Genomic DNA, 13660 nt, shown 5'->3' with positions numbered 1-13660 from the left:
TCTTTGGCCTTGCCACCTCATACAAACCACAATTAATGGTACAGCTGAAGTACATACACAAAAAGTTACTGGAATGCTCAGAATAAGATTGTAAATTTTTTTTTTGTTTTGCTTTTTTGTCCCTTTAATTTTTTTACAAGGTTTTGTTTTATTCTCCTTTGAGATAATGGTTTGGGCCTGGTCACACCACAAGTAAAGTCAGAGATAGGTAACAAGAGATACACGCTTCAAAGTCCCCCTTTCGGTCAATCTGAGATCACCTAAAAATGGCGGACCTCCTAACAATATGTACAAAAATATAAAATGTAAATAAAAAATACAAACAAATTCTCCTTTAAAGTACTTCTGAGAAAGCAAGCAGGGCCTTCAAGTTTTGATGCTTGGGGGGAGCTGGGGGAGAAGGGTGAGGTCTCTCCCTGCTAATGGGTGACTTGTTTCGTATGCCATGCCACAGGGCCAGGGTTCACTCTACTTGGTGAGGATGACCACGGCGGAAGGGGGAGGAAGCAGGGGGGGTCCCAAGGGTGAAAAGGATTCCTTTTAGCTGAGGATCATTCTTTCATTCTTTCTTTGACCACCTTTCTGTGTAGCTATGTCAAGTGGTCTTTTAGTTTAGTAAGCTTGGAAAGAAAGATTGGATTACTTAACAGATCTTCAATATCTGGGATTGTTACTGGACAATTCAATAAGAAAAGAAATATATGATACCTTTTCTGAATCCTTTCTGTTGTCATTTAAGCTAGTGCCTGCCTAAAGTGTGTAGAAAGCAGGTTAGCATGGCAGACAAACTATCTTACAACTGTCCATTGCAGGGTTTTTAGCATGTTTTCCTGAAGCAAATGAGCTACTCACTGTCGGAGGTAGAATACTTGCCCACGTTGCCGTTGATTGTGGTAGGTTCTATATTCCTGTAAGTGTGACTTCAGCTTTGAGAAGGAAGGGCTCCATCATAATGTCTTGAACACTGAAAATAGTGTGAAATAGATGCTATAGCATAGGGGGGTTTTGTTATCCATCTATAAACTATTTTTATAACGGTGAAGACATGACAGTTTACCAGTTTAAAATAACAACACTGCATTGAATGACAAATGGTCAGGTGAGGATTCTTTTACAGAAGATTGCAAGAATAATGATTACTCCTATTGTGTTTGTTATCTCTAAAACTGTAGGTATTTAACCTTGATCTCAGCTCTGTAATTCTATGAGGTGTGGAGGGTGAACTTCCTTAGTGATTTTTGAATTTTCTTAGAGGTTTTTGGTAAACTTAAGTGTTATATACATGCATAACGAACAAAACTTGTGAAGAATGTTGGCATTTTTTATGTTTTGAAAACTCAAGCCTTCAATTTTAAATAATTCAATTTCATTATCCTGCAACCAGGTGCATAGCTTCACTGTAACTGCCACATGATGTTCATAAACGTGCACGTGGATCATACAGGACAGCCACTTTATTCTTACAGAATTTTCACAGAGCAAGAAGCTTGTGTATGCCTTTTAATACTCCCTACCATCCCCACCAACAAACATTAACACTCATTTTCACCTTGCTATTCCTTCTAACATATCTTTAGAATCAAAATCCCCTGAGCCTAAATATCTTTAAAACTACTGTCTTTACAACTGAAACCTCAATCTTCTGTAGACACAAGTGTGTAAAGCTCTCATCTTCTGGAGGAACAGTCAAATAATGAAACAATCCAGACAGTAATAACAGGCAATAACAAAATCCTCATGGAAAAGGCTTTCATCAAGATTTGAGCCAATATCTCTAAGAGCTTTGAATGTCTAATGGGAGATGCACTGTTCTCAAAATATGCCCATCTAACTATGGGCAAGTAAACATCTTCAGCCCGTTGAAAAACAATGAACTGCATCTCCAAGCTCAGGTACTGAGCCGAATTTGTCATAGCAGAGCACTATTGGAGAGGAAGCTTCAGCTAGCGATAATGGAAGGATGGAGAATGAAACCAAGTCTAAGGACAAGAGATTTCAATTGTAACTAAAAAAACCTGTGGATTTATTCAGATTGTTTGAACGGGAACTGATGTTAAGGGACTGCTGTGTTCTTCATATATAAGAAATGTCCAAGTCCTTACTTAAAATCACAAAAGAGCTTGTATTTTACAAGCAAAGCAGAACAATAATTATGGCATTGCTGATCTCAAGCCCACTCTAAAAAAATGAAGTATTGGTTTTACAGGCTCTTATTTTAATGTGACTTGTTCTCAGGCTGTTCCAGCAGTTCAAACGCTACTTTGATTAAACATGAGGTATGCTTCCCAGCTACGGAGAGTTAAGTGTCAATAAAAAACCAACCCCATTATGTTTCAGGGTTCAGTAGTGAAGAGTTGAAACCCTCTTTAAAAGCAGCTTGTTAGTACAGAAGCATGGCACAATGCTGTTCCAGCCGGTGATTGCTAGAGGGCAGTATTTACTAGTAGTATGTTAAAAGTGCAGTCATTTAACTGTAAGAATTTGGTAGCCTATTTATTTGAGGACTTCAAGTCCGTGCAGTTCTTTTTGTCTGTGTTTTTCTATTTGACTTGCATGGTGGAATAATACCACCAGTGTTGTGCCTTTTCTTCACTTGCTTATTAATAGTAATCATAACCTCTTCAGGTTTACCAAGACCTCCTTTTCTTAGAACATTATATTTATGAAAATCAAAGGGAAAAATCCCTTCAATAAAAACTTATCTGATACCTTCTACTTAAATAGTTTGACCTACTTTTCATGTCACTGTTAATAGGTTTGGTGAGGATGGTTTAGAGCAAAGTGATGCTTTGCCTTGTTGTTACCTTTTAATAATCTGTTTAATGTTTTAAATTTTGTGTATTTTCTTGCATATTTCTATGTAGATATACAAGATATAGAGGTGTTTGTGAAGTTAGGAGAAAGTGTGGATCTGCTTTGGTAAAACACTTTAATCAAATATATGAAAAGGAGAAAATAATTGCTTTTAAATACCAAGGAAGTAATGTAGTTCAAAATGACGTCTGCATAATACGTACCTCCAAGCAAAGAGGAGCCTCAGGCTATTAGGAACGCTTGTTTTCCAACTGCATGGAAAGCAAGATATTGCATACAAGCAAGCAGGTAGACAGGTATTAGCTGATCACAACCACTGTAGGGGATATTTCAGGGAGCAGGGTATGTTATTCCGTAGAGAGCCATCTATTGAAGGCATGACAAAGATAGACTCATGGAAATAGCATGAATGTATTATAAGATGAAAATGTCAATAGAAATGGATTTGTTTTGTTTTTTGAACCCTTAGAATCAATTGGCAGGTTGGAGGCCAAGCTTTATAAAAGCCTCCTGAATATTGAAAGTGGTGAACAGTCTGGTCATCGCAGCTTTTTTAGTTTTATGGACAGTATGGTTCAGATGCTATCAGATGCTCAGATGAAGATGTAGGAATGAAATTTAGAGAGAGCTGTGCTAAAGAGCTTTTCAGCAAATGTGTGCATCATTTAATCAGTGCTATAACCCAGTTAAGAGTTTATGGAATAAGTAGTAATTTATTAACATAATATCAATTATGCTTTCTGCTTCTCATTTGCTTACTTCCAGGGAAAGCTTAATAGGAGGACTAATTTGCACTTTTTATGAGCTAAAAAGTAATATATTAAGCTTTATGTCTAACTGTAAATTTTCAGAAGTGGAAAACAGAGCATGTGATCTGTGCAACTGAGTAAAATTTAACACTGGCTGTCTCGCTCTTGCATTCCTAATTTGTGGGGACTTTCTGTGCCGTTCGATGTTTCATGAAAATAGATTCTGTTGCCTTCAACACGCTAAATATTTCAGTGAAAACTGAGAAACTCTTAAGTTGCCATAAATGCTTAGCTCCTCTAATGCATACTGAATTTTCTCTATATGATGTCATGAGTATGAAAGTTTGCAGAAACTAAGTTTTCTGTAGCCATTGCAGCAGCACAAGTTCTTAGTCTCATAGTAGTATAAGTGCTGAAGCAGCCTCAAATTCTTCAGATGACGCATGCCTTTAAAGGTCACAGTAGAGCAACATAAATGCTTAAGGTGTTAGTAACTGACACTATATGCTTTTGAGAATGAAAACGTTCTTATTTTCTTTCACTGACAAGTATACATTTTAATAAATACCAACATAGGAGAAAAAGGTAGATATGGTTAATTTTTCTGTTGGAAATTGTGATTTGCACTTTTAATTATTTATATAGAACAAGGTTTTCTTCCCATAGTAAAAAAGATATATTGTATCAAGTTGGTTTATGCTTGTTCAGGCATCCTTTGCTAATTTTCACTTAGCGGTATATATATGTAAGGTGAGAACTGTGACAGTTTAATAGAGCAGGTTTTTGAGTTCTTAAAGACTTTGGGGGTTATTTTTCGCAAACATAAGCCTACTGAGGGTAGTGGTTGTTTTTGTTGTTGTTTTAAATATAGTATCACAAACCAGTAATTTGAAAGAGATGAGAATGGAGACCTGGGGGAGGAAGAAGCTTTTCTGACGGGCTAAAAGTTGTGTGATAGTGGTTCTGCTGCTGAAGTTATTTCCCATTTTAAATACATTCATGCCAAGCTAGGCAATTTCTAATGTGGTAGGAAATTGTCACAAACAACTTTAGCTCTTAATAAAACATTTTTTTGTTCTCTTCTCACCACCACCACCTTTTGCAGCTTTATGCTATTCCTTGGTTTCTTACAATGTTTACACGTGAGTATGCGTTCTTTTTCTCTGATTAAATGTTCTTGTATTTCTTAAGCATAATTTTTTCTCACTTTTTCAGCTAAAGCTTTCCTAATTAGTGTGATGTGTCTATCATTAGTAGGTCCCTTATAATTTGCACAGATGTGTGTTGTGATTTGAGTCTCAACAGTGCCTGTCACATACTTTCTTCCCTGATTTGACAATAATTTTTTTTTAAAAAGTAAATTTGAACTGGATTATTCTATGCATGCAGTATTTAGGGAGTGTGCAAAGGAGGCTGTTATCTACTGAAAAAAGATATAATAATAGTTAAAAAAACAAAACCAAAACCAAACCTCACCACCTTCCCCTGCCCTCACCCAGATAACGTAAGAAAGAGAGTAATTTTGTTTTTGAAGGCCAACAAAACAAGCTTTTTTTATTGCACTTTGACACATTGTTATTCTACTGGCACTAGTCTCCTATGATATTTGTGCATGGATGTTAAGAACAAAAAGAGCTTTATAATTTGGTGAGCTTTTAATGAAGGAGGACAAAGTTAATAAAGCAAGCCTAGAAAGCAATTCAAAATCTTCTTTCCTCAAAGATCTCTGATTTTTTTCATTTCATGTCAACATTGGCAGACTTTGAATTTTAAAAAAAGAATAAATAAAAAGTAGCAGGATGAAAAGAGCTGATGGATTACTTCTCTGATGAAATATCAAAGAATTTAATGTGAGATTCTTGGTTGCAACTTCTAAAGACTGTAAAGCACTGGTTCTTGCAGTTGTCCATTCTTCTAAAATTTTCATGAGAATCACCACCTTTGGAAAACCAAGGAGATGGTTTCCTTGGCAATGAATTGCAATAAAATGTTAGAACTATTTAGTTGAAGAATAGCTTATTTTAGGAGAGCCACCTTCAGCTTTATATATAAAATGTTGCTGTTTTTAACAGGCCTTTCTCCTTGTCTTTCCTTTATTCTGACCATTTTGGTCTATTCTGCTCATTTTCTTGTCCAATTTTAAGTAGTTGAGCTTATCAATTAACTCATTAATGTCTTCGTACTATTGGAAAAACTGATACGCATGTCCTAATGCATAATTGCACCGTACCAAAAGAAAAATAAATTGCCTAATTTTGTGTGTGTTTGAAATCTAAAAACCTGCACATTTCTAAGTATTTAGTGATGAAAGAAGACACTGATGATTTCCAGAATAATCAAACTGCATATGAAGGCAAACCTGTTTCTAAACAGGTTGAGTCCTTTTTGCTCCCAAGTAAAAAAGAAATAACCCCAAGACGGGAGAGGGAAAAAAGTATATAGGCAACTCCTTAAGAGTGTGCATGTGTGTATATGTTTTTATCAACTTATATGCTTATAGCTTTTTTTAATTGTGTTTGTTCATCATGCAGATGTCTTTCCTTTGCACAAAATTTTTCACTTGTGGGATACATTACTGCTTGGAAATTCCTCCTTCCCGTTCTGTATTGGAGTTGCAATACTTCAACAACTGAGGGATCGTCTGCTGGCTAATGGATTCAATGAATGCATTCTCCTTTTTTCAGACTTGCCAGGTATAGAAAAAACTATTTCTTCCCTTTTTCTCTGTCTTCCCCAGTGTGTTGCTGAACAAAGTACATGCTTGCATGTGAATCTTACTGCAAATCTTATGTGTTTTGAAATCATGGTAGATTTAGGCAAACTCACTGTCAGAGTGTGTCGGTCTTAACTACAGCTTGATGAACTTAGTAGAAGTCTTTTTGCTGTCATCAGCAAGAATGGATGAGCTTGTTATTATTTCCAGGTGAAGGTTGGAGTACTTTCTTGTGAAATTTAGAATGATTTTAAATAATTCATAAACAACTGTCTGTAGACATGCCACGTATAGAAACAATCCAGTTGGTAGGGATTTCTTAGTGAAAAAACTGTAGTGCTGTTCTGAACAGTGCTTTTCCACTTCGATGCTGTTACTACCCTGTTTTCCTTTCAAAAATAATTAAACATTTGCTATGGAAGCAATTAATGTAAAAGGATTAGGGAAAGCAGTATAGAAGCCATTGGAATTGCTCTGTGTTAAATCAGTTTCCATTCGAAACATAAAGCTTTCAAAAGAACCTTCAAAATCGTATCAGAGGCTGCGTGATAGTTGTGCAGAAGTTCTGTCGTCTTGTTTAGTGGGAAGTGGTTGACCTATCCATACAAGCAAGTGTTGCATCTTAAAAAAAAAAAAAAAAAAAAAAAAAAAAAAAAAAAAAAAAAAAAAAAAAAAAAAAGATTGCAGTTAACCATGAAATTTGGGTCTGATTTCTGAGCAAGTTTCTAGTGAGACAGTAGAATACATTTGAACTGAGTAAGCCCTGTTGACTGAAAGATGTGTTTCCATTTGTGATGGACTAATATTTATATAACACATGAACCGGAAGGCTACTGCACCCAGAACATGCTTACGTTCTTGTATTAATGCCCTCTCTCCAACCCAGGATCTTACTAACATAATATACGTCTTGGTTAAGAGGTGACACTGTTTTAATTGTGTGGCCTTTCTTAAGATAACTTTAACTTTTGGCTAATTTGTGGGCTAATTATAGATTTAGTGGATTCTTTTTGAACACCATGTGTGCAATTCAATCATTCATAATTCATTTAAACAGAAGTCATTCTTTTGAAAAAGAACTGAATGAGAGAATCAAGTTTGGAAGGGCATTTAAGCTTAAAAGCTCTTGTTAAGTGTGGCAGTCTCCACAACTGCAGAGTTTACAGAGGTTAGCAGTAGCCTAGGATATGGCAGCAAGCAGGCAGAGGCTAAGTTCATAGTTGCATAAATCAGTCTCTCAGAAGTTCAGTGAGTTCTCACAGATGAAGCTCTGTGATTTCTCTAAATATTATTGCCACAAATTCTGTCTCTCACTGTATACCCTTGAACATGTGTCTGGATTTCAAAATTTTGCTTTTCTGCTACCTTTCAGTTTAGCATAATACTATGCAATTGCTACTGTATTTTTTAATTTATAAGAAATTTAATAAGGCCATTTCTTATGGTGTGGGTTTTTTCATTTTCAGTCTATAGGCTTAGTCATTTCAAATGCCCATATTAAATTTAACTGGGTATCTTCAGATAGTCTGAAAGGTGAGTGTTAAACTAAAAGATTGTCTCTCTCCCCTTTCCCTCTTCCCCCATCTATTAGCTGTATGTCTTAGTTAAATATAGATTCATTAATATTTAACTTATTTTCTTGCCTAAGGTCCCTTCTCCCTATTTTTTTTCCCTTGGGTGGTTCTAAATTATATATTCCAATTTATCTTGAACCAGCTGATTTACTGACAGCTGAAGTACTTTATGCTGAGGTCACATGTAAGAACACACTAGTTCTCATAATACATGTCTGTTTATATAATGAAATTAAATCACTAAAATCTGTAGTGTTATAATTTACATGCTTTGTGCTGATTATAGTTTATGACAACTTTGCTGATAACTGGTAGGAAACGTTTTGGTAGAATGGTATTTCTGAAAAGATTTGATTTTTTTTTTTCTAAAATGTTGGTGATGTCTGCAATATTTTGGATGTCAACAGTGGCACAATTGAATATTGTGAGATTAATCCAAAGTATATCATAAACTGACTACTAAGGAAAAAAAGAATGAGGATGGAAGACGATCCTAGTGTGACTTAAATGTTATTAGTCTAGCTGAGACTTCTGGAATCAGTAACTTCTTTGAACATATAATTATCATAGCCTCATGCCTTCTCTTTCTGACCTGAGTCTTATTTCTGGTTAAGAAGTATTGACTGCTTATGCTTTTTGTCACCTGTGTCTTCCAAACAGGACTTCTGTTATTTTGGTTAAAATAAATTGTGTGCCATGCCTGAGAATTTTCTGAAAGTAATTTACAAACAACCTTCACCTGAAACTGGGTCACCCAGAGGAAGAGATTATGTTGTTTAAAACATCTGCAATAATTTCAATCTAAAATCAATTGTTGCTCAATAGTCTGAAACTCCTGTGGTTTTTAAGCTTTCTGTGTGCTGGAATGGCTTACTCTCAGGCTGCCAGTGAAAGCAACTTGCTTTCCAGGCTGGTAAAGCTATTTTACTGCAATCTTGCAACTTTGTGGAACACTTTTTTAAGATTTCTTGTTTTTACAGTAGCTATTTCTAAAAATGTATATTTAAAGTTTAAAAAAAAAAAACAAAACAAACAAACCACTGCTTTATTTCCAGTTCACTGCATATAACACAGTTTCAATTACTGTTTAAAGTTAATGGTGTGAGGAAAGAGAAGGGGCACAGTGCCATTATTGATTACTTGATTCTGAAAACCCTTTCCAATGCTTGTCTCAAAGCTTTGGCCATATTTTGGGCATTACTTGCTTTTTGGGGGGAGCTCTATTGGAAATTTTAGTTTGTTTTTATATAGTTTTAACAACATTCTAGCATATTAGGAAATCTCTTTGAAGTATTTGACAAAATAATTGGTTAATTAAGAATACTGGAAAATCCCTTCACTGTAGCAACAAATGTCCTAGTTCATTCCTCGTGGGGCTGTATAAAGGGGACATATAAGCAACAGCTAAAACTTAAATAGAATTAGATTGTTTAGGAAATTACTACTCCAAGGTGTTGTTTTAATTCTCTTTCATTTGTTCGTTCATATGTTGGTTTTTGGTTTTTTTTTTCCCCTTGTGTTTAAGGAGCTCTGTTAAGTATAAACTTTATTCAAACAATATAAATACCAGGGAAGATTTAGGAGGTTTGAGACAGACAAACAAAACCATCCCTGGAGTCATTGCTAATTCTTTATGTGTAGTTTTGAGATTTAGTAAAATTCGTCCTATTTGGGTGATGCAGACAGAGCAAACACAGCATGCATTACTTTTGTTTTTCCTTTATCTAAGTCTGACACATAGCAGGAGAATGTGGCAGAAAAATGAGGATGGTAAGGATGGCACTACTATGACATGATTCCTGAGGTACCAACAACAGAGGCAGGACTCTGCTTTTGGACCAGTACTGGCTTGTACTAAGCCAGTTTGGATATGTCTGCATCTTACGTATCAGCAAATTTACAACCCAGAAGGCTCTTTCATGCATCGAGGGCCAACTGTATAAGTAACTTTACTTTAAAACTTGCTGTTTTGCTTATAGCTTGGTCTTTAACATCTTGCTGTAAGTTTGTGTGATAATGTACGTTATGCAACTCAAAAATTATTATTGTAGCTTGACTTGATTACTAAGTTCATTACTCACTGTACAAGTAGTACAAAGTCACCAGCACCTTTTGTTAGGAAACAGACCCAGGAAGGAAGCATCCAGATATGTACAGCTCTTTGCAAACAGTTGAAGGATCCCGTAGACCAATTCACTCCCACCTGGAATGGGTGCCATATAGGGCCTGGCAAACAGATCTTCCTCCAGAGATCCATGCCAATATCATCACTGACATGCAGAGATGAATTATGGCCTTGAGAAGGGACAGAACAACTACCAAAAGATGGGGACAGATGCTATTAGAGAATAGGTAAACGCCAATCCTAGACATGAGAGAAAACATACTCTCAAATAAGCCTTGTAGGTTAGTTCACACAATAACCTCATCTTCTGTAATTTCAGAGCGAGAGAAGTGTTTGTTCTTTTAATGCTGTGCACCTTAGGAAGGTGTCTTTTTGCTGACTCCAGGTTAGCGCTTCCAAAGGAAGAACCTCAGCCTCAGGTAGGAAGTCCAGAAAGACTGGCTGTGGAAAAGCAATCCAGTGCAACGAGGAGCTACAATCAAACTGTTGAAGTAGAAAATGTAGAGGATTCTACTTTGTGAGACACAGACATGTAGCTTTAAGATGCAACATGTAGTCAAAGATCTAGCTATCACCAAACCACAAAAATGATTCTCCAAGGAACAGAGCTTCTCTAATTTGGGAGAAACAATTATGTCTGTTGCCATTATAGTGATGTGCCAAAATGCTGAATCCCATGATGGTGAAAGCCATGTAAATGCTTAGAAGAATTACATCCAGCTCAGAAACGGACTACAGATTAAAAAATAGTGGAAATTCTACACTAAGATTGTATGGTGCAGTTTTGAATGATGTGTTTCTGCTGACAGCAGTAGAATTAGACACACCTCAGAGAACTTTACTTTAGATACGTAACCAACCCTAGGTAGCTACTATTTTACTTTCTGCTGTTTTTCTTCCTGAAAATCCTGTGTCTGCCCACATCTGTGATTCATACACTTTTATCATGCCAGAATTTCTGGTGGTTCAGCATTTAGTTAATTAAGATTTGGTAGGAGGAAGAAATGGCAGTTGGCCGCCAAGCCAAAGCTGAGTTTGTGGGTGTTTGATGTCTTTTCCCATTTGTTTCACCACTTCTCGAATAAAAATGCAAACTTTGAGAAAAAAAAACCAACTCTGAAGAGACTGAAAGAGATACAGTGTGGTCTTCCGTATGCCAGTGAGCAGCAGAAAAACAAAGGTAATAGACAGTTTTCATTAGGGTTTGACTTTTTATTGTATAGTTTTAAAATGCATAGAAAATTTTTTGAAAATTGCATAGATTAAGGCTCTGAGGAATAGATGTTGTAATAGCTCTTTTAAAAGGAAACTTTTTTCATAACTTTGGCTATGAAATTTTGACATGTGGCTTTGTTGTAGCTTGCCCAAGTTCAAAACTGCTGTCCCCCATGGAAGATGACACTGCAAGGTAATTTATCATGATGTTAGTGAAGCTAGACTGCTTTTTCAAATTACAGTATATCTGAAGAAAAGCAGCAGTTTGGTCTCTCACATGATGCGCATGATAATGGTGCTATAACATAAAAAAATTGATTGGAAAAATCAAAAGACATCAGAAGCAAAAAGGAAAGCACATTTCTAGTTTTCTTTTCTTGAAAGATGTAGGTCCGACTGATATTTATGGAAACATCTTTTTCTGAACATATTCCTCATCTTTGCAATGTTAGGTGGTTTTTTAGATGCAAGTGGCAGGTGTGTTTTATAATACAATTCCTGAAGATTATTGTTGCTAAATAATGGCATTTATGAAGCAGAAACTGTGCACAGCTGCTAGTAAGTGGGGTTTTGTTTGTTTTGCTGCCTTTTTTTTTTTTTTTTAACTAGCTTACAGCCAACTGTGGGTTGGGAGCTGGCTTTGGTACAGAAGCAGAGCAATTTGTTGGGGCACACTGGCTCACCAAGGCTGTTCAGTAGTGTCAAACTCTGTAATATTGATGTCATTTTACCTGAAGCTGTGAATTCTTTAATTATTCACATTTTCCACTTGTAGTGACATGAACAAAATGCAGTTCTATTTATACATTCTACCTTCTTGACACTAAAGAGAAATGCTGCGGTGGGTGACACACTGAGGAAAAAAATACCAAAATCCTTTATTTTATTCATATTACTGTTCTTGCTAGCCTGTAGTTGTTACTGGCAGAAGAAAATCAAATATATATCCTTTAGCAAAGGGCTGTCTGTCTCAAGAGGTGGTATTTCATAAAAAGGGTGAAAAGTGAGTTCATCAGTAGAACTTCCCTAGTGCATGTCTTAAAATCAGTCTGAGGCACAGTTTATGCCTCCTTTTTCTGGATAGAACCTGTATGTACTCTTCATGGCAAAAGGGGACTTCAGAGAATAGAATAATCCAGCTGTTAGTCATGTAGTATTTTGTACACCTTTACTCTGGAATAAAATTGAAGTACATGAAGGCACACTGTCAAACATACTAGCATTTTTAGGCATGGAATGACAAAATTCAGGCCACTCTTATCTGAGCTTTGCTTCTAGATGTGGCAAGTTATTATTTTTTCTCTTTACAAAGATGTCTTGGGAAAATATTTCCCTTTTGTTTGTTTGTTTCATTAAAATTATGAGCGTAACTGGTTCAGGATTAGACTAGTGCTTAGAAAGCAAGAGTGTGCACTATATTTTTTTCCTTTTACAATTATGGAAGATGTTGCTGACAGAGCAAGGTGCCTAATAGGGTATCTGTTTATATCTTTGTTATGCTGAATGAGTGTGTTTGCCTGTACAGGTATAAATGGTCTTCCCAATAATCTTTAGTTCTCTAATTGTTAATTGAGGAAGATTTTAAAATGACCTGCACAAATACCTCAGTGTTAAAATTCCTTGATTAAAATGTACGTTAGCAGCACATCTCTGATTGTAGATATACTTTGGGGGTGTATATATCCAGTGTTGTTAATAGAGATACACATAACTCCTTAAATACAGAATTGGAATGGCAGTGTAGGCTGAGAGCTAGAAAAATCTTTCTGCCAAAATAAGGACTGAGAAACAAGGTCTGTTTAAGTGAATTCTCAGCTGTCTCATACTTAGGGATAGTGGTCAGTTCCCTTTGGTCTACTTTCCCATATTCAAAGAACTTAAACTCCTGCCTTTATAAATCTGCGTGAGGCATTTGATTCTGTCTATCCAAACTTCTTTGTTCTTAATATATTAAGAGCTGGAGTTTAGTAGAAATCAACAGAAAGACCAAAACTAAACATGGAGAACTAGAGCAGGGTTTGTACCTAAAGCTAAGACTTCGTTGATATTGCAAGCTCAGAATAAATTTCAGGACCGGATTGTTAGCATTGAAGGGCAAAACTTGTTCAGGAAGGACAGGTATCCCAACTGGGCAAAGCTTGTATTTTATGTGAAGAATGTTGTCTGTATTCTGAAAATGGTGATAAATAGGCTAGGTACCCATCAGGGGTGTGTCAGGTGAAACCTCTGTCACTGCAAAAATTTAAAAACTCTAGGCAAGCATCTGTAGGGGATAGGCTAGTTACATATCATTTGGCTTCAGAGCAAGGCAAGGAGCTAGACAATCTCTTGCTGATTCTTCAATCCTTATGCTTAAAAAAAAAAAGTTTGTTGTTATATATATATGATATTTAGGAATGTACTTCTTAAATATTTTCATGTGTAAATTCAGGGGGTGTTAGAAAGCTTTTTCAGAGAATAGGGGAACTTT

General features: G+C 36.0%; 1 protein-coding gene across 1 annotated transcript in view; it reads left to right on the top strand.

Moving 5' to 3' along the window:
* The window catches only part of TBCK (TBC1 domain containing kinase), a 119485-nt gene that overhangs the window by 59792 nt on the left and 46033 nt on the right, over positions 1-13660 (top strand). Inside the window, exons 21-22 of the mRNA XM_009273567.2 lie at positions 4669-4705; positions 6095-6256. Coding sequence (XP_009271842.1) covers positions 4669-4705; positions 6095-6256 — 199 coding nt within the window. The remainder of the gene's footprint in view (positions 1-4668; positions 4706-6094; positions 6257-13660) is intronic.

Source organism: Aptenodytes forsteri, unplaced genomic scaffold (assembly GCF_000699145.1).
Source record: "Aptenodytes forsteri isolate BGI_AS27 unplaced genomic scaffold, ASM69914v1 Scaffold93, whole genome shotgun sequence".
Lineage (NCBI taxonomy): Eukaryota > Metazoa > Chordata > Aves > Sphenisciformes > Spheniscidae > Aptenodytes > Aptenodytes forsteri.
Note: the sequence above shows the minus strand (reverse complement) of the source record. Positions and strands in the feature narration are given on the sequence as shown.